Source organism: Bos indicus, chromosome 15 (genome assembly GCF_029378745.1).
Source record: "Bos indicus isolate NIAB-ARS_2022 breed Sahiwal x Tharparkar chromosome 15, NIAB-ARS_B.indTharparkar_mat_pri_1.0, whole genome shotgun sequence".
NCBI lineage: Eukaryota > Metazoa > Chordata > Mammalia > Artiodactyla > Bovidae > Bos > Bos indicus.
In genome coordinates, this window is record NC_091774.1 from 28,548,977 (window position 1) to 28,576,341 (window position 27,365).

The 27,365-nt window shown below is 54.5% G+C and overlaps 1 protein-coding gene across 1 annotated transcript in view; it reads right to left on the reverse strand.

Moving 5' to 3' along the window:
- DSCAML1 (DS cell adhesion molecule like 1) overlaps nucleotides 1-27,365 on the reverse strand; it is a 366,392-nt gene that overhangs the window by 72,881 nt on the left and 266,146 nt on the right. The window contains exons 4-11 of the mRNA XM_019975836.2: nucleotides 26,408-26,554; nucleotides 19,509-19,787; nucleotides 15,708-15,983; nucleotides 13,918-14,214; nucleotides 11,963-12,235; nucleotides 2,370-2,648; nucleotides 1,840-1,959; nucleotides 744-920 (exon numbers count right to left, since the gene is read on the reverse strand). Coding sequence (XP_019831395.2) covers nucleotides 744-920; nucleotides 1,840-1,959; nucleotides 2,370-2,648; nucleotides 11,963-12,235; nucleotides 13,918-14,214; nucleotides 15,708-15,983; nucleotides 19,509-19,787; nucleotides 26,408-26,554 — 1,848 coding nt within the window. The remainder of the gene's footprint in view (nucleotides 1-743; nucleotides 921-1,839; nucleotides 1,960-2,369; nucleotides 2,649-11,962; nucleotides 12,236-13,917; nucleotides 14,215-15,707; nucleotides 15,984-19,508; nucleotides 19,788-26,407; nucleotides 26,555-27,365) is intronic.

Here is a 27,365-nt window from a genome sequence, read left to right on the forward strand (position 1 = left end):
CCTAGTGGGCTGGGAACGAACCTAGCACAGGTGAGTAAAGGAACCTAAAGATGTGAAGTCACTTGCCCAAAGCCAGGAAGATCAAAAGGTGGACCTGGAATCAGAACCCAGATCCCACAGGCCTTTCTCCTATACTGTGTATATGATCTCTTCTTTTCTAAGCCACTAACAGGTTATACACAAGCAGGCATACATTAAATAACAGAAGAAAAAATTGTTCGATATGACTATTCAGATGGAATTGCCAACCTACAGAGCAAAATAAATAGGCTGTCACATGATACTTTGGTATAGTAAATGCTTCCCTACTGGCTCAGTCAGTAGAGAGTCTGCCTGCAATGCAGGAGACCCGAATTTGATCCCTAGGTTGGGAAGATCCCCTGGAGAAGGACATGGCAGCCCACTTCACTATTCATGCCTGGGAAATTCCATGGACAGAGGAGCCTGGTGGGCTACAGTTCTTGGGGTCACAAAGAGTCAGACATGACTTAGTGACTTCACCTATTTATCATGATAAGAGCAGAGTGAGCTGGGGCCATTCACAGTGAGGCCATTGTCTCAGATGAGAGTGATTTTGAATCCCTCCTCAGAGTTCCTAAGCCCACCTCTGCCTAGGAATCCTTCCTGCCTCCCTCTCCGAGAAGGAGCAAGGGAAACCAGGTGGGGAGGCAGGGTGAGTGCAGAGATGGGTCTTGGCCTGTGATCAGGGAGTGCTGGGAGGGGCTCATGGGGGCGAAACTCACTCTTCACGGTGAGGAACATGGACTTGCTAATGTCGGTGCCCACGCCGTTGCTGGCCTGGCAGAGGTAGTAGCCGATGTCCTCTTCCAGGACGTGGCGGATCAGCAGCGAGCTGTTGGGCAGGATCTGGATGCGGCCGGTGAGGGGCACTGGGTGGTATTGCTGGGGGTTCCCGCTCCCTGCAAGGAGGCAGAAGAGAGGAGGGCCGGTGGCCGGGTCGGGGAGTGAGCTGGGAGGATCACAGTGCCTCAAGGAATGGCCCGGCACCTTTCTTTTGCTGCTTTAGGGCCATTCTGAAGCATCCCCAAAGGGCTGGGAGCTCACACAGTTCCTGTTTCCTGGGAAACAGGAAAGACCCTCACAGAGGTCTGAGCCTGCCCCAGATCTGAGGAATGGAGATGGACTCGGGGCCTCAGCTCGATGCCCGCCTTGGCACTGAGCTTCCTTTGGGCTGAATTTCTTGGAGAGGAAGAAAGAGTTATTTTTGGGCCACTTGGCAATCGGCAAAGGGAAGACTGAACCCTTGTGTGGTACTTGCCTGGTCTTAGGCAGTCAGGCCTGGGAAAGAGGCCAGCCATCCTCCAAGGTTGGGGGTGGGTAGGGCTTCAAATCTCTCTTCCCCTTCCCCCAGAGTCAGCCATGGACACAGTAAGGATAAGAGGTTGGTGTGGGACTTAGTCAGATACCAAATGCATCCTTGGGATGAAGTTGGGTTCCAAGAAGGGCAGAGATCCAAGAATAGGTTTGACAAGTAAGGATCAGGGGTCGATGAGGCTCTGGGACCCCAGGGCGGGCTGGGGAGACTTGGGGAGGGATAGGGAAAGTGGATTGGATTGAGTTCTAGAGCTGGAGAGAAGACAGCAGAGGTCAATCTACAGGGACAAGAGGAAATTTAGAACTAGCATGACCCCAGCTGTTCCTCATCCATAGACCCTTGTGGGGGGCTGAGGAGGACCTCCTATTCAGGTATAGCCTGGGGTCCCTGAGAGCTCAGAACCTAGGACCAGGAGTCCTGCGTAGGGACTAGGCTTCAGTTGCATTAGCATCCTCCCCTCCCCACCCGGCTGTGTCAGAGATGCTGGCTGGCCAGGGACTTACCTTTGGCATGCTTCCACATGACCTTGGGTGGGGGGTAGCCATCCACCGAGCAGTTGAGCACACCAGCCTTGCCATAGATGCCATCCTGGTTGTTGGGCTGCACCACGAATCGAGGGGGCACTGCAGAAAGAGGGGGGGTGGGGGAGGAACAGATCAGCTTGGTCTCTGATAGGTTTCCTGGGGCTCTAGGCACCTTCTAGGTAATGTCAGCCCTGCCTGGACCATTACAAAATTGGGGAGCAGGCATCTCTGAAACCCAAGATGTTGAGAGCTTTTGCCAGTCATATTAGGTTGGACATTGGGAATTCTGAGTGCCAATTCTGACATCACCAGTGACCAACCGAGTCTTCCTCTCATAAGGCCTCAGTTTCCCAGAGAGTAAGAGGTTTGAGCCTCTTGATCCTTAAGGTCCCTGCTGGAGTCAACTTTCTCTGAGCCTGTGATTCAGACTGGGAATCTAGAGAGCCTGTGTCCAGCCACAGCAGAGCTGGGGCCCCGCTCCCCCGACGGGGCCGGCCTGTCCCACTCACCACGCACAATGAGCTGGCGCTCCCTGCTCACAGTGGCCGCTGCGTTGCTGGCTATGCACGTATAGTTGCCGTTGTGCTTGAGGGAGACGCTGGAGATCTGCAGGGAGCTCATGAACTCCTTGCTCTCGATGGTCACGCCCGAGCCCGAGATGATCACCTGCCCGTCTTTCCTCCACGTGATGCGGATGGGCATGTCCCCCGAGGACACCACACAGGGGATGTAGAGCAGCTGGCCGATGGAGGCAGGCGGGAACTCGAAGGGCTGGATGAGAGGGGGCACTGGAAAGGCAGGGGGTGCTGCGGTCAGGCCCCCATGTGCCCCAGCCTGGCTGGCAGCACATCCGCCCCTGCCTGGCCTTCTGGCTCCTCCCAACTGTGTGGACTGCAAACAGAGTCCCCTGGGTGCTGGTGCCTGTTCTCCTGTATATATATATATATATATATATATATATATATGCAGAATCTCTTGGGTGCCCTGACATCATCCCCTGGCTTCCATCCCCTTGCCTACCCGGGCCTGGGATCTGCTCTCTCTCCAGGGCCTGGGCTGGCCTGCATTCATCACCACCTTCAGATTTGTCCTGGAACTTGAATGGTGACGACTCGTGTGCTTCTTGACTCCTGTCTGCTTGCTGACACACTGCTCAGCTTCTACCCTGACTTCCCTGCCATCCCTCAGTGCCCCTGTGATCACTGTGGTATCCCAGAACTGCATCTCCAGCTGTCTGGGGGCCTGGCATGAATAAAGATGACGTGCCCCAGATGCTCGGGCTGTCCCCCAGCCAGGCTGCTGTATCCTCGCCTCCTCCTGCGGAGGCCCTGTCACCTAGCCCAGCCCTTTCCATTATCATCACGTTAGAACAGGTGGATGGCAGCTCCCGTCACTGGTTGTTTCAGCTGCTTTATCCACATAAAGGATTTGTTGAATCCTCCCACCAAGAATGTGATGTGAGCTGAGCTGTCTCCATTTCACAGATGAGAGAACTGAGTTCAGAGCAATCATTTGCCTTCCATCACCCAGCTTATAAGAGGGGACTGTGGGATTTAAAACCTGATCTCTCTATTCTCCAAGTCCGAAACCTCTTCTTTATACTACATTGTTGCCTTGTTGAGAAAGCCCCAAACATGCCCAGATCAGAGACTCTTTTGTCTCATACACAAGCTCTCCTTGGGTGGCAGGAAAGAGCAGAGGGGGAGCCCTGTTGTCTGTGAGTAGACTCACCTGGCTAAGCATCACCCACACAGCCTCCCCACCCCCTCCTCCTCCTACTGCCCACATCTCAGCTCCTGGGTGGGGGTGGGGGCCTGTCTGGAGCCTGAGCCGCTGTAAGAGGGATCCTCCTTTCTCAGCCCTGGCTAGAGCATCAGCCATTATCTTTATGATAACTCAATTAGGCCACAGCGACTTCCCCAGCAAGTGGGGGGAGAAGAGAAAGAAGGAGACAGACAATTAGCTTAACAAGGATGAGCACCCAGTAGATGAGATCTCCTTCTGCAGTCAAATAATTAAATTACCAAGCCATCCACAGTCCTCCAGCCTCCTCCCAGGCACCAGCCCCATCCCTCCTGGAAGCCTGCTATTCTCCCCACCCAGAGTGGACACAGCCGGTGAGGGTTGGGTGATGAACCTAGAGGGGAAAGGGATGGGTGACATCATATGCATGTCCCAGGCTCTCCCTGCACCCCGAGGATTTTCAGGGTTCAGTAGGGAGCAGGCCCTGAGTAGCGGCCAGGTGTGGCAAAACCCTTGGCAGCCCTTTGGACCTTTGGGAAAGATCCTGGTCAAGAGTTCTAGGTCTAGAGGAAGTGACACCGAGGAGAGACATTATCCCCAAGGCCTACGGGGTGAAGCAGGGGCCTTAACTGACCTGACCTTCTCAACGTCACCTCCCACCATACCCTTCACTCTGGCCATGAGGGCTCCATCAGCTCACCAGGAACACCCACAGCTCCGAAATATCATCCCAGGTCTAGTGAACACGGCTGGGCACTGGGTGGAAATAACTACCATGTGGGCTCCACCATGAGCCCCAATCCAGGTCCTCAGTCTAGCCAGCTTTTCTGGGACTCTGGTCATGGTTCGGATCTCTGCATCCCAAACTCTGGCTGCAGCTGCTCTCTGGGTTGGGGTCTTATCCCCATATTCTGAGTGGTTTGGGTCTTGCATATATCCAATGAGATGTCTCTGAATCCCTGACTCTTGAAATGGCCCAGTGCTCATTGCTGAAGTTTTCCAGAGATTCCTTGTTGGGTTCTGCTGACCTTCCTGGGAGGTTCCATCCTCCCTTCGCTGGGAACTTAGATCAGATTGAGTCCTCTGGCCACCATGGACTTTTTGATGGAATTGTTGCACAGACCCAGATCTGCCAGCCAGTGTATCTCCTTTGGCTTAGCAGAACCAGTTCTGGTCCAGCCTTCCTTCCCACAAAGGCTCAAAGCTAGAGTCGAGGAGGCCTCATGGGAAACTCCTCTTCATCCTTTCAGACCTGGCTCCAGTACCACCTCCTCTGTGAAGCCTGCTCTCCTCCTGCACAGCCCTGCAGCACTTCGTCCACACTTGATCATGGCCCTGATCACACGCCAGTGAGGTAACTGTTCGCAGTACCACCCTCCCTGGGAGGTCTGGGAGCCCCTACAGGGCAGTATTTATTATACCTGGCAAATTGAAAGAGCCCAATAAGTGCTTGTCAGATGAGTAAATATATGTCTGGCTATCATTTCCTGCGTGGACCTTAGAGGTGAGCAGGGGTGGGAAAGCACAGGATGGGAGTTGGTCCAGAAAAGAGGGAGCTCTACCGTGTGTTTCAAGATGCTGTGTTTATGTGACATAATTTGGGAGCTAGGAGCTTCTCCCTTAGTTCTTCCCCGGGGGTCAGGCCCCTGCTGTCCTAGAACAAGAGCCGGCTCCATGGACGAGAGGAGAGTCAGACAGTCATGAGAGGAGTCTGTGGGGCAAGCAAGGCATGGGGCAGGTGGCTCTACCTAGGAGCAGAAGGCCGTGCCTCAGGGATGGATAGCCAAGCACTCCATTTCCATCGAGAGCAGAGCAAGTGGAGAGTGCGGTGAGGCAGGCAGATTTAGCTCAGGCAAGGGGAAGATCGTCTCTCTCAGTAAGAAGGGATTTAGATAACGGAACAAGTAACTAAGGCAGGTTAATTCATTCATTAACTAATTCATCGAATATTTATGAAATGCCTGCACTGTGAAGGCATTATGCTCCTTGTGGGCTGGGGAAAGTAGGAACATGCTTTGAATTGTGGATAGAACCTCCGGAAGCTTAGCATTTGCTCGGGAAGGTAAGACATCTCCCTTGGTGGTTACTGAACAAGCTCCACCCGAAAACACAGATGCTGAACTCAGAGCAGAGAGCGTGTCACCTGGTTCCATCTGCAGCTGCATGGAGGAGGTGGCATTTGGACAGAGCTAAAGGACACATGTGCTCTACAAAATATATGAGTGAGAATGCAGGAGAAGGCTGAGCGGAGAGGCAGGGGCCAATCACAGGCTGTCATTCCCTTCTGGTCTCCCAGAATAATATTGACGGCAGTATGAGCGTCCACTGAAGGAGACAGCAGTCAACATCCATCCTGGGGGTTAGACAGTCAGCTGGGATGGCCAGATCTCCTGCACTGCTGTCCTGCAGGAGGCAGATGACCAGACAACCCTGGGGGGGTCCAAAGAGTAAGGTTCCTTACTCCCCTCCCCACTGTCTCCTGCTGCAGGATGGGCAGGTATGGTATTGGGGATAAATGTCCCCTTAGAAGCTCCTTGGACAGGGTGGTAGAGGCCAGAGCTGCTCACAGAATTCCTCGGCTCCAGGATGGCATTTCCACAACCCCATAAGTCCAGGCACACGAGGACTGCCTGGAGGAGAAGAAAGCCTAGGGACCCTGGCTCCGTCACGAGCTCGCCGAACACTGAGAGGAGGCTGTGAGCAGGAGGCTCTGAGAATCAGGGCAGGGGCCCTGCAGTGTGGACAGGGGGCTACTTTGTAAACTGGGAGGAGGCCGTGGTGTCTTCTCAGCACTCAGAGGCGGACACGGGCTCCTTGAGTGTGTGTGTGTGTCTATCCCCCCATCTGAGAAAGAAGTTGAGGGTTGGACCACCTCCATGGCAGTGATGCCCAGGAATTTCTTCAGGGTTACCAGCAGGCCACAGGGACCCTCCTGCCCTGACTCCCAGCATCTCCCCAGCACACAGTCTGAAGGTAGGGGGCATGAATGCCATGTAATGACGGGATTTCTCTCTGGAAGCCCTGCTCTGGCTGCAGTCATCTCTGGTGAGAGGGCAACTCTCAGCTGTGTGGGAGGCAGGGTCTGAGCAAGCTGTTGTGATGGCGAAGAAGTCAGAGACTCGAGTGGCTGAGACGACAGAGCAGTCGTGGCAGTCCCTGTGGCCCCCGGCCACCATAAAGCTGTTACGGCAGCTTGTTTGGGGGCGTTGTACAGAGGAGGTCATGCTGACCACCAGCCCAGCCCATAAACACTTTATGGCGTCTCTCATGAGCTCTCTTCAAGACTGAATCTTTTTATTTATAACACTATTTGGCAGAGAATGGGCACCGTACAAAGTTGGAGCTCCCATGCTTATGCAGCATGGAGATGGGGAAAGACTGTTATCCAAGAGCAATGTGGGCAGGCTACCCTCTAGCCACCACCCTGCTCTGCCCCTGAGCCTCAGTTTCCTCATCTGCAAAATGGGGCAGTTGGACCCAACAGTCATTAAAGCCTGACACATCCAGTTGTAACAAGCCTCATATTTTAGGAATATTGTCACTTCAGTTTTTTTTTTTTTTTTTTTTAAACACAGCCCCCTCTTTTCCAGAAGGCCTTCCCTGACCGCCCTATTTAAAACTGCAAACCACTCTCCACGTCCCTTGGCACTCTGCTCACCACTCCCTGTTTGACATGAAACATCTTTTACCTATTGCACTCATTAACCATTTCCCCCACTAGAATGTAGGTTCCCCAAGGGCAGGAATTTTGCCTGTCTTGAGCACAGCGGTGTTCAAAGAACAGTGCTTGGAAGAGAGTGGGGGCACAGTCAATGTCTCCAAATGGACAGATAGATGCTGCTTCATCCTCAGCACTGCCGTCGCGTGAGCCCTGTCTGTTCAGTGAGGAGGAGGCTTGCTCCGGTGCCCCTGGCTTCCTCTGCTGAGGAACAGGGCCGTGGGCAGCAGCATCCTTGGTGTCCTTCCCGCAGTGCGTTGGGCAACCTGCCCCTGGGAATCCGTCGTGCCCACTTCCTGTGGATCCCAGCGCGTTCCTTCTAAATCTCCATCTGTGCCAATGGCACACATTTGGCCGGGGAACCAGCTCTCTTTTAAGCCCCATGATCGTAGAAACCCCTGTTCTCTAGGACGAAAGGGGGGAAGGAGGAGCCCCCAAGCACACAGCAGGGTCTGGTTGAGCAGCGAGGGAAGGAGTGTGGTGAGGAGTGTGCGCACTTGGGAGAGTGTGTGCCTGCATGTGTGTGTTCTCTGCTATCCAGAGGGACCTGGCACTGCCTCCGGGTCCTGGCCTTACTGAGAATGGGCAGAGAGCAACTCATGCCCTTGCTTTGAAGGGCCTCCGGAGGCTCAGATGTGGGGATGGAGATGTTCCTTTGCTGGGCCAAGGCCAAGGAGCTCCTGTTACAGCCCTGCTTTCTTAGTTAATTAAACATTCAGCCTGCGTGCCCAGAGATGCTTTTATGCTACATTATTTTTCAGCTACGGGGGGCCCTAAAGACACCAAATCTAGGTTGAATCTCCATGCCTTCCTCTCAGCATCCTACTAAGACTCTCTCTGGATGCCCAGAGACAAACCTTGCCTTTCTCACAGCCTGGCTCTCCCCTGCCAGTCAGGGTCACACACACCCGAGTCCAGGCAGCCGTGGAAGCACCCTCGCCCTCTCTGCCTTGCTGGTCACAGCAGGCTCACTTGGGGGATCTCCTCTATGGTAGCGCCTGCAGCTACCGTCTGTGGCTCAGGAATGTCACTTCACAGGAGGATGTGGACAGAGGAAACCTTGAGGGTATATACCACTGCGTGTGGTATGTGTGAAGTGCGGACAGGCTGACTTGTGTCTGTCTGTTGCAGGCATATACATACAAACATACAGTATGTCCATGCGTGTGCACCCATGCACACAGGCCTCTGCACATGCGTGTGCATGCATGTGTGTCTGGTGTGTTCTGCTTGCCTCATCTCAGTGTTTGGAAAATTCATCAGAAGACAAGCAGTCCCAGAAGGAATAGAGTCAGCAGGGTTTTTACCAGCTCATGGAATAGTGTGGGTGTTTGCTCTGCCCTGACCTGCCTGTGGCACTTGGCCCTACAGAGAGATGAGGGTGTAGGACTTCCAACTGATCCTAAGCTTCCAGTGCCCCGTCTCACCCCCATGCATCCGTCCCTACACTCTAGGTCTCTGCTCTGATCCTCTGGGTGGGACACATGTCCCAGGCAGACAGGCAGGAGTGGGTCTAGAGGTCTGCCCTTGAGTCCCCTCCCTCCCCCAGAGTTGGGTCCCCTTTCCATGCCCAGAGGCGCCTCCTCCACCCTCCTCCTCCTCGAGTAGCTCTTCGAACAGCACATCAGCTAATCAAGCAGCGTGCTCATAATCAGCTCTGATGGATTCTTCTGCAAAAGCGCATTCTAATGAGGTGGGGAGAGGGAGTCTGGGAAGGATTGGGGAGGATGGATTTAAGCTTTCAGATGGGCAGGGGCACAGGGTCACAGAGCACCTGCACTGATCTGGAGAGAAAACTGAGGACTGTACCCCTTCTACGGCTGGATTTGCAGACCCTGCGGGCAGGGAAGGGGCTGCGTGTGCACACGCCCCTGTGCACTATACACACACATCACATCTCTGCTTGTGAACGCCAAGCTCATGCTGCATGCTGGGAGCCACACATGCCCAGTGCAGGGGCTCTGCGCTCTGGGATTACACACACACACACATACACGCACGCCCCTTCCCTCGCCCTGGGCCCGGAGACACTGTCGCTCAGCACAATCACAACAGGCCCAGCGAGTCGCCGAGACGGAATGCATCAGATTCAATTCATTAGGGCTGATCGCTCCCTGAATGGGGTTGAATAATTGATGAGCAGAAGCAGCTTTCAGGATGTTCTGCGTACTACCAGGCTCACTGGAGCCCTGTTATTATTTTTTTTTAAGTCAACAAATCCGGCCGAATGCTCGCTGGTGCGGCTGGGCGAAGGGAATAGAGCAAAGGTTAGATGTTTTAATATGTGATGTTTACACTGTGAACTCTGAGTCCACTGCGTGTAACAGAAATGGATACAGGCAGGTCGTCCTGTGATGCCGGGAGCCAGGCTGGGTGGGCCCGGGGGTTGGGAGGTTCCTGCTGGCATGAGGACGCTGGGCTGGGCAGAGGTTTCAGGCTGAAAGGGGCCAGAACGACCCTCTGCCTGCCTGGGGTGCAGCAGAGAGGAGGCAGGAGGCGGATGCTGCTAAGGTCTCGTCTCTTGTCTCCAAGCCTGAGAGGGCCACCAGGACGGCCCCTCCCCCAGTTCTCGGGCTCAGAGCCAGGCTTCCCAGAAAGTCACCGCAGCCCAGACTCAAGTCTCAGTTTCGGCTCGAGCAGCACGCGCTGTCTGGCACTGCGACAGGTGGTGGGTGCACGAGGGGCATGTGACTCGGCCCCGGTGCGCCGACGAGAGAGCCCGGGTGACAGGCAGCGGTGCAGCGAAGCCCTGACTGCGCCCTTTGCTGTACCTTCCATTTCCCCAGCTGTCCTGACATTTCCCCCTGGGTGGCCCATCTTCACTGCACGCTTGAAGGGGTCCAAACCAGAGGCAGCATCTGTCTCCCCAAACCAGTCCTTCCCCTAGACTCCTCTCTTCCTGTCCGCAAGGCCCAGACTCCCCCGAGTCCCCCTCTTCCTGTCCACGAGGCCCAGACGCCCCCGAGACCTCCCTTCCTGTCCACGAGGCCCAGATACCCCTGAGTCCCCCGCTTCCTGTCCACGAGGCCCAGACACCCGTGAGACCCCCCTTCCTGTCCATGAGGCCCAGACACCCGTGAGACCCCCCTTCCTGTACACGAGGCCCAGACACCCCCGAGACCCCCCTTCCTGTCCATGAGGCCCAGACACCCCCGAGACCCCCCTTCCTGTCCCCGAGGCCCAGACACCCCTGAATCCCCACCTTCCTGTCCATGAGGCCCAGATGCCTCCGAGACCCCCCTTCCTGTCCATGAGGCCCAGATGCCCCCGAGACCCCCTGTTCCTGTCTACAAGGCCTCCATTCTGTCTTGCTTCAGGAATCTGGGCCCCCTGGACCCTCCCCCCGTGTTAGAGCCTTTTCCAAGCCCGGAGCCCCCAGCTTTCTCCTTCCTGTGGGTTCGAGGGCCCAGGCTGACTTCCTCTCTGCGTTCATGTTTCCCATTTGGGGATATGCTGGAGCCTACCCCGGCTCTTCAGAGAGGGACAGGAGCCCTTATCCATCACGGCCACCACTGGCCCAATGACCCAGCACTCCAGCTGCCTGGCTTTCAGGGACCTCTCCTCACCCAGGAGGCAGGCCCCACCTCTCCACCCTGCCCCCTGGGAAACCAGGCCACCGAGCTCTCACCCACCATCCGATCTCCAGGCCTGTCAGTTTCAAAGAATGTGTTTGAGAGGGAGCTTCAAGCGCCACACAGCCCCTGACCCAGGGGGACCTCTGTCGCTCAGTCAGGCATTCATTTATTTGCTCGTTTATGCGCCTTCATTCCTTCAATCCACATTTACTGAATGGCTACCACGTACCAGGCACAGTGTCAGGTGTCTGAACAGAACACAGACCTTGCCCAGGTGAGCGTGGAGGGCCTGGGAGGGATGAGGGTTTTAGGTTCCAGGCCTCCAGCAGCATTAGCAGCTGAAAGTGTTAGTTGCTCAGTTGTGTCTGACTCCTAGTGACCTCACGGACTTCTAGCCCCCCAGGCTCCTCTGTCCATGGGATTTCCCAGGCAAGAATATTGGAGTGGGTTGCCATTTCCTTCTCCTGGGGATCTCTGACCCAGAGATTGAACTTGTGTCTCCTGCACTGCAGGCAGATTCTTTACCATATGAGTCACCAGTGAAGCCCTTAGCAGTTGAAAGGTCCTTGTCAATTATGGAAAAGCAGCCTCGCCTGTCTGAACCCCGGAAGGGAGTCAGGGCACCCAGTGCCTGCGCCTTCCACCCTCCCTCCTGCTGCTTCCATTCTGAGTCCTGCCCCTCGAGTGCCTGCTGGTCTCTGATGGGCCCTGCTGAGTTCTGGGTGGCTCCATGCTGACACAGGGGAACAATATAGCCGATCACCTCTGACCAGGTGACCTGACTCCTCTTGTGTGTCACTGACCCCTCATGCCCCTGGGGCCAGCGCTGCCTTGACCTGCAGCCCACAGCCGGAACTGGACATAGAGGTACCCATGGCCTTCTTGTGCCCCCTGCCCCCGTGCAATCTCCCTGCCCCACTTTTTCCAAACTCCAGGCCAGAGCCTTCTCTTCTTGGCTTTCCACTCAGGACTGCCTGCTGCCAGTTGAACGGCTTCGGAGAGGAGCCTGCAGTCCTGGGTGACCAGGGGGGTGCTCCGGTTCAGGGTGGCAGCGGGGGGAGCCTACCTTTGACGGCCACGTGGACGCTCTGGCTGATGGAGAGCTGCGGCTGGATGAGGACACTGCACAGGTACTCTCCCTCGTCCATGCCCTTCTGCACATCCGTCAGCTTGAGGGTCCCGTTCTCGAACACCACCTGCCGGTGGTTGTCGGGCAGCAGGAGGGCGTCTTTATACCACTTGATGGAGTAGTAGGGGTAGCCGATGACCCTGCAGTTGACAAGGGTGTCCCGCCCAGCCACGGCCGTGATGTTCCTCATCGCCCGGATGCTGGGGGGGCCTGGGCAGGAGTCGGGAGGGAGGAGGAGAGGATGGGTGATGGTGCGGTTAGCCAGGGACAGCCAGGCGTCGCCCTGGGATGCTCTTCTCAGTCGTTTGGCCTCAGAAACTCTTAGGGGATGGAAATTCGGCAGGGGGAAAGGGAGACCTTTTTTTTTTTTTTTTTATGAGGCAGAGGCTGGAACTGGGGGCACCCGGGGTCTCTCCAGGATTCACTGTTACTAGCTTCAAACAGTTGCAAACAGAGACGGTTCATTCATGCCCTGGGGCGAGAATCCATTCCCCTACTGGGATGGGCTAGATGAGCAAACCGATGCCTCACCAAGAAGTGATGGGGATCTGGGAGGGTAAGTCCTCATTTAGGAGGAGATTAAGATCTGGGGGTTAAAATGGAAATGTCGAGATGCTGTTACTTTCATTCGATTTGCTCACAATGGTCTTAGACCAAAAACGATCTCACGTATATTAACTACTTAAAGGACAATAGGAAGGTCTTCCTTGGATGCTCTTCTTTCAACAATAAATGTGTTCTCTGCGCCCCTGGGAAGGGGCTACAAAGAGGGGCTCTGATTACCCTGGCGGAAGTGGGGAGGGTCGTAGGCTGCGTTAGTGGGCAGATGGTTACATGGGAATTGCAAAGGAGGCTCAGAGGCTACCAAGCAGGGTTAGTGCTGGAGCAGGTATATGAAACTCTGGGCTTCCAGCTCCCCCCTCACCCAGCAGATGAGGGGCTGGGCCAAGGCATCTCCCATGACTGGGCAGCTCTGTCCCCTCCCAATTCAGAGAGGGCAGGAGGGTGGTCAAAGGGAGACCACGTTTCTCATGTGGGGGTCAGAGACCTGGCACAGATGAATTCAGCATGACCTCGCCTCTCCCCTTCCCTGTTTCCATGGCAGCCACCAGCGGCCCCGGACCAGGGCCCTCCCACTCCCCTGAGCCTCTTCTGCTCTTGGGTCAGGGCTCACTGGTAGGGTCAGATGAGGACTAGTCTGACCCCACTTGGCTACAGAGTGCTTCAGAGGAGCCTCTGTTCTCACCAAAGCAAGTTGGAGACCTGAGGCATGGGGAAGGTCACTATGAGGACTCCTTCCTCCACTCATGGAGGTGCCTGCCTTGGGGCACCCTCACCCAGCCAGAACCCCCTAGTCTTCATGGCTGGGGTCTTAGAGGCTAGCCAGGAGATGGTGGATTGAGAGAAGATGGTTCCCTGGCTCCTGGCTGCTCACAGCTCCTGGAGCATCTCAGGGGTGGCTCTGTGGGGGCACATGGGGATAAAGCTTTGGTGGACATCTCTACCAAAGGGCATGCCTGGACCACTGCCCCCTGCCCTGTGCCTGTCCTTGCAAGGCCTGGGTGGGACGCAGATGCCAGTGGAGTGCTCAATGTACCTGGAGCCAGAGAGATTGATGGGGAGGGACGGAGTAGGGGGCAGGATTGTGGGAGGGGTGCAGGGAGGAGGAGAATGGGAATGCAAAGAGGGTGAACTGTACCAGACACACACACACACACAAGAATGGATGATGGGATTTGCGGGGGGCAGGGAGAGGGGGACAGGAGAGAGACCTCTACTAAAATCAAAATGACGATTAATAATAAGTACTAATCACCACAAGAATAATGGTAACCACAGAGATGGCAAAGGAACTTAAAAGCCTATTCTGATATTTAAATGTAGACAGGCACCTCTTACGTTTATTCGCGCCTGATATTCAGCACTGCCCACCGAGTTCCGTGCCGTACACCGATACACGCCCCCGTCACGGATCTGGGGCCCCGTGACGTTCATGTGGCTGATGGTGGTGCCATCGGACATGGTGTACTGGTTGGTGCGGTGGCTCCCGTCCCTCACGATGGGCTCGTCGTCCAGGGCCCAGGTGATGGTGGGGGGTGGGGCACCCTTGGCCGCGCACATCAGTGAGAACTGCTCCCCAGGGTTGACCACCTTCTCGCTGAAGGATGAGACGATGCGGGGAGTGCCATCTGCAGGGTGCAAGGAGCCCCCTTCAGGGTCACTGAGTCATGGAGAGACTGTCCCCACCAGGCCACCCCACCTCATCACGTGCTATCCATAAAACCCTGTTGGGTGCCCTATTACTATCGCATATGAATGAAGACCCTGGGATTTGAATCCAGTCTCAGTCACTTTGTTAGCTCTGTGTCTTTGGGCAAGTTACTTAACATGTCTGAGTTTTGTCAGCATCCCCCTGTGGACGATGGAGATCATGGGAGCAACAATTATATCCTCCTTGTACGGATGTGAGGAATAAATGAATTAATGCTTTAAAGACGCTTACACAGCACTTTGTAAGTGCTTCATAAATGTTAGATCCTCTCAACTTTTCCTTTTCCACCTCTTTCTTCTAACTTTATTAATAAAGACACACAGGCTCAGAGGTTAACTATGTGTGGAACCAGGACTTGAAGGGACTGGATCTGAAGAATCTAATTCCAGCTCATTTCAGTGGGAGGGGTGGCATCAAAAAGCTGAAAGTTTGAGGCTTAAGATGCAAGCTCCCCAGAGGCCGTTGTGGTGGGGGGAGATGTCTGTGACGGGGCTTAAATCTTAGTGAACGGAAGACTGGACCCCCAGGCCCCCACTTGCTCCATGGATCATGGGTATGTAATCATTAATGCTGGCCATCCTTCCATGCAGGAATGCTATAAAGGATTTGTAGTGGTTTAGTCGCTAAGTCGTGTCCGACTCTCTGCGACCCCATGGATTATAGCCTGCCAGGCTACTCTGTTCATGGGATTCTCCAGGCAAGAACCCTGGAGTGGGTTGCCATTTCCTTCTCCAGGGGATCTTCCCAACCCAGGAATCAAACCCGGTCTCCTGCATTGTCAGGTGGATTCTTTGCCAGTAGCGTACCTGGGAAACCCTCTAATAGTGCAGTTCTAGGAATTTTGTCGGAGAAGGCGATGGCACCCCACTCCAGTAGTCTTGCCTGGAAAATCCCATGGGTGGAGGAGCCTGGTAGGCTGCAGTCCATGGGGTTGCGAAGAGTTGGACACGACTGAGCGACTTCAATTTCACTTTTCACTTTCATGCATTGGAGAAGGAAATGGCAACCCACTCCAGTGTTCTTGCCTGGAGAATCCCAGGTCGGGGGAGCCTGGTGGGCTGCCGTCTATGGGGTCGCACAAAGTCGGACACGACTGAAGCGGCTTAGCAGCAGTAATTTTGTAGAGGCAATGGAGTTATTGTTTAAGAGACCTGAGTTCAAACCCAGCTCCTTGGCAGAACTGTGTGACCTTGGGCAAGTGACCAAAGCCTCAGTTTCCTCAATTGCAAAATAGATATTATTTTTAAAAAATACCTCCAAGCAGGGCCCGTGGGAGGATGAAATGAGGCAGTGCATCTCCTTGGTGTGTAGTGAGCGCTGGATGAATGCTTCCTGTTGGGAGGGGGGGTACCTCCTGGCCTGGCTGTGGGAATCTGGCACCCGCCCAGCTGCCCCTCAGCCCCGACTCACCTTCCAGCACAATGATGGCGAAGTCCTGGGCAGTCTGGGTCTTGCGCGTGGCGAAGCACTGGTAGGCTCCTGAGTGGCTCTTCTGAGCCGAGGTGATGAGCAGTGTCTCGTTGCTGAGCCCGCGGATGGAAATGGCCTCACTGGGCAGCACCAGCTCGGTGTTGCGGTACCAGCGGATGGTGAACTCCGGGGAGCCCAGGAGGGCACAGGAGAGGATGACCGTGCTGCCGATGCCAGTCTTCAGGTTCTTTGGTGTCAGGGTCACGTGAAGGGGGTCTGGGCCAGACCAGGCAGGGGAAAGGTGAGGGGAAATGGGGAGGAAAAGAAAGCAAAGGACTCACTGTGAGTGGAGTGTGGTTGTGGGTGGGTGGCGATCATAAAAGGCCCTGGGAGTCAGGAGACCCTGATTTTGTCTCCAAGATGTCTTGTGTGTGTGTCAGGGTGGGGGCTGTGGGTGGGAACCAGACTGAGTGAATTCCTCTCTCTAGGGCTCAGTTTACCCATCTGTGAAATGGCAGGGTCAGGCCAAAGGATGTCTTGGCACCTGTTGTTCTGATGGCTTGTGTTGTCCTGATGTGGGGTCCTGGCCCGGGCGGGGTTGGAAAGCGCCCTTTGGCTCATGAGGAGGATGGAAGCTTGGCTGGCTCATCGTCTTCACTGTCACCCACCCTAGAAACCAGGGAGGCACCCATGGCCTGCCACCTGTCTCCCGTGCTTATCCAGATAACCAATCACTACCTTCTGCTGGTCTGACTTCTTTTATACGCATCAGTCGACTCCCTACTCTTCACCTCCACTGCCCCTGTCCGGCTGCAGGCCTAGAGCTCCAGGCCTGGACCCATGCGGAACTTTTTCTCCATTCCTCCTTTTTCCTCATGACCTTCCATCGGTCCACCTCACTGCAGCCAGCCACTGCCCTGCTCATAACTTGCGTGGCACCCAACAACTTTCAGCTTGGCATCCAAGGCCATGGAGGCCCTTGAGACCTGGCCCCCTCCTCAGCTCTGCAGTCTCTAGAGCAGCATCCTGCCTGTGGTTCCTGCACACCCAGGGCACCCTTGGCCCCCTTTGCCTGTTTCCTACTCATCCTTCACACCAAACTCACCCCTTCCAAGAAGCCTTCCTGGATACTATTCCCCTCCCAGACTGGGTTAAGGATTCCTCTTCTGAGGCTCCCTGTGTGTAACTAACAGAACACCAAGCTCACCGTCTTCCGATCACCACTTTGTTTTTCTCTCTCCCCCTGGACTGTGAGCCACTTGAAAGAAGGGCGGTGTCTCTCATCTTTATATCACAACTGCTGTCTGATTTGTGTTTATTGATTGACTGGCTGGCTGGTTACCAGCCCCAAGCTGGCCTCTCTCCCTTGATCTCCATGGGCTTGGGGATTTCAGGAGCCAGAGACCTGCAGGAGCCTTAGACCCCCAATAATGGAGCCTGCAGGAGAGGGGCGTATGGCAGGCCTGCCTGGGTGGGCACAGTCAAAGCAGGCAGGAGTCTGCTCACACTCTGCTTAGCCTGTTCACTCCCAGATCCTCTGCCTGCTACCCAGGGAACATCAGTGTGCCATGACGCAGGTGGCATTCCACTTGCCCCAGGTACCAGCCAGGGCTCCCAGGACCTGCCAGCCAGCAGCTCTCTCCTCATTGCCTCTGCACAGGGCCTCACGGAGGATGGGTGGGAGGTTGGGTGGCAGAATGAGGGGGATATGAAAACATTGCTTTCCTCTCCATGAACCTGGCAAAGAGGGGCTATCAGAGGGGAAGGAAGACAGAGAAAAGCCATGTCACTTCCCCCTGAACCTGGTTATCCAGTCCAGCCCAGTGAGGGGGACTGTGGGGAGCTCTGCATCTCAGAGAGTCAGGAGTATCCATGCCCGCAGGGGCAGAGCATGTGCACACAGCTCTAGGCAGTTACTTATTGTGTGTCCATGTGGTCTAGGATGAGAGTGTGTACCTGTGGGTGTACACAGACACCATGTATGTCCGCATGTGTGTACAGGGAAGTGGGCATGTGAACTTTCAACACATCTGCCTGGACATGTGTGTGTAAGTACTTGCTTGCCTGTCTGTACTGAAGCTGGAGCTTGGAACACCAAATTAACTCAGAGTGAGGTGTGCTAATTTTCCAAGGATGGGGGTATGCAGCCCTCCTGACCTGTTCCCTGAGATAGTGTGCGTGTATGAGTGTGAGTGTGTGTTTGTGTGTAGCAGAAGAGGTTGAAGGGGGTGAAGGTAATACTGTGTGCTTAGTTGCTCAGTTATGTCTGCCTCTTTACGACCCCATGAACTGTAGCCCACCAGACTCTTCTGTCCAAGGGGATTCTCCAGGCAAGAATACTGGAGTAGGTTGCCATGCCCTCCTCCAGGGGATCTTCCCAACCCGGGGATCAAACCCAGGTCTCCCGCATTGCAGGCCAAACAATTTTGGATGGAGCTTAGAAGAGGGTACAGACCCTGGTCCTCCTATCTGCCTACTCTGTGGTCCATGTCTTGTCTGTACGAGAGGACCTTCCCCCGCCCCTAAGCTTCCAGCATTTTAACCTAAGCGTTTGTATCACAAACTGTTGCTCCCAGAGCATTTCTTGGGGGCTCTTTCTGCTCTTCCAGCTTCACAGTGAATTCACACGGGGAGGGTCTCCTCCCTGCACTGCAGATAAACATGCCCCAACTGTCAAGATCCCTGTGGTTATGGGGAGGAGACTGGGCCCATATCTGGGCTGAGGGTGACAGAATGTCACCCAGAAGGTCAGCCCAGAGGAGGTGGGCTCTGTGTGGTCCTCTGGTCCAGCCGAGGGTCTGGAGACCTGCAGCTCTGTGCTCATGAGACAGGGGGTGAGCTGGGCAGAGAGCCTCTTTGGTCAATCTCAACGGCAGAGGTGGGGGATGGGGACGGGGCCACCTCTGGACAGCCTCTTTCCACTGACCAGGTTGAATCCCCCAGGATGTCATCAGGTTCAGAGTTCGTGGACTCAGGCTCTTGCTGCCCCACAAGACTGAGATCCCACAGGGTCTCCAAGTCTCAGCCCCTCTCTGCCAACACCTTCCCTGAAGCCCCAAGAGCAGGGAACCCTAGAGAGAGATGAGGTGGGGTGGGGGAAGAAAGCTCCAGGTCTCACCACTTCCCCTCCAGAGGTTTTCCCGCCTGACCTCAGCTCCTCTGCCCTTCCAGGGGCTCAGCAACAGCAGGGGTCTGTGAAGGCCTCCTGCTCTCCATGTGTGCTCCCTGGACCCTGGGACTCTGGAATGTGAGGAGGAACAGGAAGGACCAGAGTTCATGCCCAACTGACAGTTCCTGGAAAGGCTGCCCTGGGTGTTTACCCCCAGTGTCTCCCTAGAAGTTATCCCTAAATACTCTGAATGTCGCCTCTGATGGACTCATATGTCCCCTACTAGATTCACATCAGCATCGTTCCCTTTAGTATAGACACTGCCTCCTCCCAAGAAGCTGAGAAACCCCATGAGCTTGTCACGTCACTGTCATTGTTCCCTGTGACCCTCGTGACCTCTAGGAGGTAGGAGGGGCAGGGTTATTATCCTGTTCGACAGAAAAGGGCACAGAGGTGATGCTCATGGTTATCTGATTTCCCCCAGGTCACTTATTATCTGATGACATCAGAACTAAAAGGCAGGTCTTCTGATTTCAAACCCAGTACTTTTCTCAGGGCACCAACCTGCCTTCCCCAACAAGGGGATCATCTCTGGGGCCAGCCAGAAGCATTGGGCTGCCCTCATGTCCCTCCCCACCAGAGGCAGCGTTCTCAAAGCTTACTGGGGCTGGAAGAGGCGCTCCCCTACTCACCAATGACCGTGAGGGTGCCTGTGACCTCTGCCGAGCCGAAGGTGTTGGTGACCTCACAAATGTAGGTGCCGCTGTCCTCGGTCCGCAGGTCACTGATGGTCAGCCCCGTGATGCGCTTGGTCCAGCGGCTGTCGGCTGGGAGGGGTCGGCCATCCTTGAGCCAGCGGATGGCAGGGATGGGGTAACCGGAGGCGGTGCAGGGCAGCTCCATGGTGTGGCCGGCCCACACTTCCTGGGAATGGAAGCCGTCCAGGATGGTGGGGATCGACTCAGCAGGGTCTGGAAGGCAGAGAGCATGAGTGGTCCTGGCCAGTCTTGGGAAGGGTGGGGTGGGGGTCGGGGTGGGAAGGCAGGCACCCAGAACTTGCTGCCCACTGGTGCCTGGAGTGAGTGATACCCAGTGGGATGGCTCACTGGATCCCCTGGTGCTCCAGACTCTGGCCCAAACTCTCCTGCTCAGCCAGATGGAGGCCCTGGGAAGCATGGCTGGGAGCAGGGGCTGAGGGAGGTAAGGATGTGGTGGGCAGACTAGGTTAGAATGACAGACAAACAGAGGGAGAAAGCAAAACCACAAGAGGCAGGGAGAGATGTTCATACAGACAGTCCCCATGGCATGAAAATCATGACCTCTTGGGACTATAATTCTGGTCCATTTTGGTCTGGGTCTGTCAAGGATGGGCACCTCGGTTCTGTCCTGCCTGCTCCCACCTGCAATCTGGGTGGGCTCAGAGGAGGCAGTGTTTTTCTCTCCAAGCCCAGAAGGATTCAGAAGTTAAGCCTTCTATAAAATACACCTGCCATCCAGCAATGCTCCCCTCTTTTGCGTTCCCAAACCAGACCAGGCCCTCATCGATGGGGTTCTGTGTGCGACATCCCTGCCATCTGAGCAGCATTCTGGCTGCTACCTCAGTCTAGTTCTCACCCTGAAAGGCCTGTCTGGGTGTTCTGCCCACTGGGGACCTTCCCCTGATGTAAACCCCACAGGCTCCCTTTACCTACATATTACAATCCCCACTTCCTATCCTGAGTTAGGCCTCTATGATCTGTGATCTCACCCCAACCAGGTCCCCTGGCCCGGCCCGCCCCCCCCGACCTTCTGATGTCACCACTTCCCCGCACCGGGCATGTTGTCAGCACACTGCCTGCCACCTGGGTGCCCCACCAGCCCGCTCTGCTTGGCCAACTCCTACTGATCTTTCAGAAAGCAGCTTCAGTCTCACCCTTTCTGGACATCTCCCCCAGGCCACCCTCACTGGACGCCCATAGGGTTTTCTTTTTCTTTCATTTTATTTTCAAGCAAACTTTTCTTTTTAAAAGATTAAAAAAAAAAAAAGGCACCATACGCACACATGGCAAAACTTCTGAAAGTAGACAAGATCATAGAGTGAAAAGGGAGTCCCCTCGCTCCGCCTCCAGTTCCCCATTTCCCTCCCAGAGGCAACCACCGTTGCCGCCCTCGGGCCCCCCCACCCCAACCCCAACAGCTCTTGCCAGCAGCCGTCTGCACCAGGCCATGTATCCGGTTTCCCTGGAAGCTCCTTGAGGCAGTGCTGATCCCCTGTGGCATCCCCACGTGCCTGGCGCAGAGCAGGGCTGCCTGAGCCATAGACATCCGAGGGAGGGTGAATGGGGGCACGTGGGCAGGGGGTGGGCCAGCGGTCTGCCTTTTCCACATTGCGGAACTTCATAGGCTCATGGAACAGTAGAGCTGACTTATGGACTTGGAAAGTGAAAGTGAAGTTGCTCAGTTGTGTCTGACTCTTTGTGACCCCATGGACTGTAGCCCGCCAGGCTCTGCTGTCCATGGGATTCTCCAGGCAAGAATACTGATGTGGATTGCCATTTCCTTCTCCAGGGGATTTTCCCAACCCAGGGATCGAACCTGGGTTTCCCGCATTGCAGGAGGATTCTTTACCCTCTGAGCCACTAGGGGGAGGTCCTTAGGGACTTGGAGGGCACACACAGATGGGGACCCTGAGACCAGAGAGGTGCAGTGACCTGCCCAGGATCCCACTGCAGAGCCAGGATCTAAAACCAGGTCTCCCCATGCTTGTTCAGTAAATGCGGTCTGAGACGGAACAATCTAACACTGGATCTGGCTCCAGGGTGAGTGGTGAGTGCTGACACCCTGCTGGCCCCTCCTTGACGAACCGGGAAATGTCCTCTGTTCTCGGCTCACCCTGTGACTGCCCCCCACCCGCCCCCTTGGAGAGGGGCTGTGCTTGGAAGGCTCCTCCCTGCAGAAGGCTCTCTGCTCTTTTCCCACCCTCCAAGGCTTCTCACAAGCAGCCGGGGAGTGGGAATCAGGCGACCCTGATGCCAGTGGCCGGGGTCACTGCTGAGCTGGGTGACCTTGGGTGGGTGGGTAGGGGTGTCTTATGACCTCCCAGAGTCTGAGTTTCCTGCACGCAGAGGTGACACTGCCATCTCCAGATCTCCCCAGGCTGTGGTGGGTAACAAAGCACAACGTATGTCAAAGAGCCAGGCTGACGCCGAACCGCCACGCAGACGTGCCGGGCGATTACTATTCCGTGCCCGCCCGCCTGCCCCGCCAGCTTCTGCGGCCTCTTCCCCTACAACCCTGTGGGAACGGTTGGGATAAACAAACCCGGTGCCAGGGAAGAATTACTCAACGTGACACTTAATTGATGCAAAATACACAAATTCCGTGGCACACCGCAGAATTTACAAGCAGAGGGGCCGACGGGGCGGTGGAGGAAGGGGCGGGGGTGGTGGGGGGCGGTGGGAGGGAATTAATCACCGAGTCTCAGGCGTGAAATTAAATTCTGAAGGAAAGAAACCTCTTTCATTACTCGGGAGCAGAAGTAAAATGCCGTGGCGTGTACGGTGACAGCCTGGGGGGATCGGGTGCTGCCAGGGCTGGTGCAGGGCTGGGGGAGACAGATGGCCCGGCCCTGAGAAATCTCTAGGGCCGAGGCGGGGCTGCTGTGAGGGGGTCAGGGTGCCCTGGAGTTGGGGGGATGCTGCTGGGACCTCCCCCAGCTGGCTGAACAATGCCACCCTGGAACATGGCTTCTGCACCCGGCTTGGCAGCCCGTGAGCTGGGGAACCCGGGTGTAGCCTCTCAGCCTCTCTGGTCACTCTTTATGAATGGAGGTCCCCTCCTTTATGAATGCAGATGAAGGTGCCTACTCCACAGAGAAGATGCTCAGGACAGCACTGGGTAATAAAGTCTAAAAAGCACCTCAATGTGTCGAATGGTTATTAGGCCTTTTTTGAGGGGGCTCAGACTTTCCTTGCATCTGCCTCTGCTCAGGTGAAAGCTGATCCCTACCCTCGACTCAGGGAATGGATCTGAGATTTGAGGTCGGGGGGCTGCGGCCTGAGCACCCCCCTGGCACGAATTCCCCTCTGCACTGCCTTGCCTGGGTATCAGTCGCATTTCTGCCAAGACAAGCAGCGCATAGACTTCCTCGTCACGTCGCATCACATCAGGGCCCGAGTCAGTCCTGGGGCCCCTTCCCCGGGGCGCCTCTGCACTCCCAGCGGCCTCCTCTGGGTCTCTGTCTCCCTGCCGCTGTCGTCTTGTCCACCCTCACCTCTCTGGTAGGTTTCTGTTTTCCTCTGTCCCCTGTCTTGCTCCCTCTGTGCCCATGTCTCTCCTCTTTTGTCATCCGGGTGCCTCCCTGTCTTTGCTTCTCTGTTTATCTGGGCTTTATCTCTGAGTCTCTGAGTGGCATCTCCCATTCTCCACGCCCCCCAGCCCCAGCTGGCAGGCATTCGCCACAGCCCCCCAGAGGGAGAAGGGTTGGCATATCCTCCAGTTCCGCCCACCCCCATTTTTTGGCTGCACCATGTGGCATGTGGCATCTTCATTCCCCTACCAGGGATGGAACCTGCACCCCCTATGCTGGAAGTGCAGAGTCTTAACCACTGGACCACCAGGGAAGGCCCTCTTCTAGTTTAAAGGGTGTCTTTTTGGAGGGACAAAAGCAGAAGTAAGATCAGTAGGATGAAGGGGCTAAATATTCATGCAAGGGCAAGCAGCAGCCCAGCAGGATGGGGGACTTGGTGCCGTGTGAGAGGCATGCAAATGAGATGCAAAACACCATACCCAAAAGTCCCTGTAATTCGGAAGGGAGCCACCGGCACGTTTGGGAACTGGGCTGCAGATGGCAAGGTCTAGCCACAAAGGTGGGGCCACACTGTGCGGTCCCATCTCCTCCCCAAGCAACAGCGCAGTTTCACTTGGCATTGGCTAGTTTTAACCACAAATATTGACTTAGCACCTACTATGTGCCAGGCACAGGCCCAAGCTTTGGAGACACACAAGAGAAAAAGAGAGCCCGATCCTTGCTCTCCTGGCTTCTGGTCTTGCCCCCCAAATGTACCAGGCAAATAAGAGGGGGCCCTTGATACAGTCACCTGCTGGTCAGGGTGCTGCTGCTGCTGCTAAGTCGCTTCAGTTGCGTCCGACTCTGTGCAACCCCATAGACGGCAGCCCACCAGGCTCCCCCGTTCCTGGGATTCTCCAGGCAAAAACACTGGAGTGGGTTGCCATTTCCTTCTCCAATGCGTGAAAGTGAAAAGTGAAAGTGAAGTCGCTCAGTCGTGTCCGACTCTTAGTGACCCCATGGATTACAGCCTACCAGGCTCCTCCGCCCATGGGATTTTCCAGGCAAGAGTACTGGAGTGGGGTGCCATCGCCTTCTCTGGCTGGTCAGGGTAATCCTCCCCAAATCACAGGAGAGAGATAGACAGAATCTGAGAAGTCACCTCACAGACAGAGAGAACAAACATATGGACACCAAGAGGGGGAGGAGGGTGGGATGGACTGGGAGATTGGGGTCGGCATATATACACCACTGTGTATAAAACAGATAACTAATGAGAACCGACTGTGTAGCACAGGAAACTACTCAGTGCTTGGTGGTCACCTTAATGGGAAAGAAATCCAAAAAAAGCTGAGATATGTGTATACATAGAGCTGATTCACTTTGCTGTACAGTAGAAACGAATACAACATTGGAAAGCAGCTATATAAGCCATATGTTAGTTGCTCAGTCATGTCTAACTCTCTGCAACCCCATCGACTGTAGACTGCCAGGCTCCTCTGTCCATGGAATTCTCCAGGCAAGAATACTGGAGTGGGTTGCCATTTTCTCCTGCAGGGGATCTTCCAGACCCAGGGATTGAACCCAGGTCTCCTCCATAGCAGGCATATTCTGAGCCACCAGGGAAGCCCAAAGCAACTATACTCCACACACACACACACAAAAAATGGAATTTGAGAAGTCACCTAATCTAGCTTGTTTTTACAGAGACCCAAAGGGGTTGAGTGATTTGGTGGTACTAGTCTCCAAACCAGGTGTTCTGACAATCAGTTCATCTTCCTTCCAGAAGCTACTCTGACCCCGCTTCCATAAGAGCAGGGATCTTCAAATTGCAGGTCACACACGGTTAGGAAGTGATGGAATCCATGTGGTGAGTGGTGACCAGCATTTAGATAAACCGAGACAGGATAGAGTAGAATAGGAAATATCAGAGTGCGTCACAGTGCGTCTGGTAGGAAACACCAGCATGCATGGCACCGGTGATGATGTCTGAGGATCACTGTCAAGAGTCTGAAAAGCGCTACTCCAGGAGGCCTCCCCTGAAGAGCGCCAGGTGACCTTTCCTCTGTAACTGGGGCATCTGCATGGTGTTCAGTTAGCCCCTTCCATGGGGGTCTGTGGCTGGAGGATGTGAATTCTGGCTGTGCCTCCCACTGGTTAAACAGTTGGGATAAGTGGCTTGGCTTCCCTAAGGTCTGATTTTCTTACCTATAGAAGTACGGAGCACAGTGCACACCTCACCCGGCTATGATAGTGCCTAAGAGACAGTACATAAACTAAATTTCTGGCACATGGAGATTCAGGAAATAGCAGCTTCCATCCTTCTGTAAGAAGCTATAATCATTCCAGAAAAAAGATCCTTTACTTAATTTAGAGATTTTTTTTTACCTGTGTTTGCCTACTTTCAAATGTTGTGAGGTAGGCTATAATAAAAGATACGAGCACGTGTGCTCAGTCACTTCAGTCGTATCCGACTCCGCGACGCTATGGACTGTAGCCTGCCAGGCTCCTCTGTCTATGGGATTCTCCAGGCAAGAATACTGGAGTGTGTTGCCATGCCCTTCTCCAGTGGATATCCTCCACCCAGGGGTCAAACCTGTGTCTCCTGAAGCCACTACATTGCAGACTGATTCTTAACTGCTAAGCCACTGGGGAAGCCCCTAATGAAAGATATATATGTATTCAAAAATAAATAAACTAATAGAATCTTAAAAAAAATAGAGACACAAGGAAATACAAAGTCTCCCTAATCCAATCAAATCCAATCATTATTGCGTTGGAGCAGTAGATTATATCTATGAGCTTCCAGGCGTCAAAGGCAAAAAAAGGAGAGGGGATGGGCTCCATATCCCCCAGTATTTGATAAATGGTACAGTGGTAAAGAATCTGCCTGCCAACGCAGGAGACGTGGGTTTGATCCCTGGGTCAGAAAGATCCCCTGGAGAAGGAAATGGCTACCCACTTCAGTATTCTTGCCTGGAATATCCCATGGACAGAGGAGGCTGGAGGCTACAGTCCATGGGGTTACAAAGAAATGGACATGACCTAGTGACTAAACAAAATCAACCAACAGTTCTTCAGGGGCATTCAGCTTTCTCAGGTAGACGCCTGAAAAGAACTGAAGTGCAGAGTTCTTTATATGAGACATATCCCAGATCAAACCAGATAAGGTCTGCTCGGTGCTTTCTGTGCCTGTGTTCCTGAATCTGCTCCTCCTGAATACCCTGATTACACGGCAGACTCCCTGCTCCATGGTGTCAGCACGCCCACCCGGTCTCAGGGGCAGGCCGGTGCCCGCCCTTCCTCTCCAGCCCTCTGGCCTACCTGTCACAGAGAGGCGGGCCCCGTTGCTCTGCCGGGTCTCCCCGCTATACTTGTGCTTGGTGATGCAGCGGTAGGTGGAGAGGGCGTCCTCCTTCTGCACGTCAGAGATGTACAGCCCGCCGTGGGAAGTGATAAGAAACCTGTTCTCTGGAGACATAATCAGGACACAGTTGATTACTTCTCTGGCGGGACCTGCCCCCAGAAGCAACTCGGGCCTGGAGCTGGACTTCTGCTCAGCCAGGTTGCCCTGTTCCCCGGGGGATGGGAGATGATGGGGAAAGGGGGCTGAAGCTGTGAGGAGAGAATCTCTCACAGATGAACATTTTCCATGTGTAAACAAAGAGAAATCACGATAATTATTCCTTTAAGTGTAGATGCTTCAGCTTTTCACAGGAAGATGCTGGGCTTTGGAGTCAAGATCTGGGTTCCAATCTGACTCTTCCACTTATTAGCTGTGTGCCTGTGGGAAAGTTAATTAACCTCTCTGAGTCTTATCTGCACAACAGAGTGTAAACACTACTTCATGGAGTGGATATAATGATGACAAAAACAATAAAGTGTCTGGCACTCAGCAAGTGCTCAATTATGGAGCAACAGTCCTCCTCTTTCCTATCTCTTGGCGAGAGTTTGCAAAGCTTTAACAATCATTGCTTGTTTCTTCTTACAACTGTTTGAGGTGTCATCCCCATTTTAAAATCACACAGGCAGTAAGTGGATCAGAACTCAGGCCTTTCGCCAGCTCCTAGCTCTCCCTCTGCACTGAGCCAAACAAGCCTAAATCCTTTTCCTTCAATGTCAGTTATTTATTCACTCAAGAAACAATTACTGAGACTAAGTTATACTAAGAGAGGGGGTGTGGAGATGCAGATCTACGATGCTAATTCATCATGCAGTTCTTTTTTTAAAAAAATTATTTATTTATTTATTTTGCTTATTTGGCTGTGCCAGGTCTTAGCTG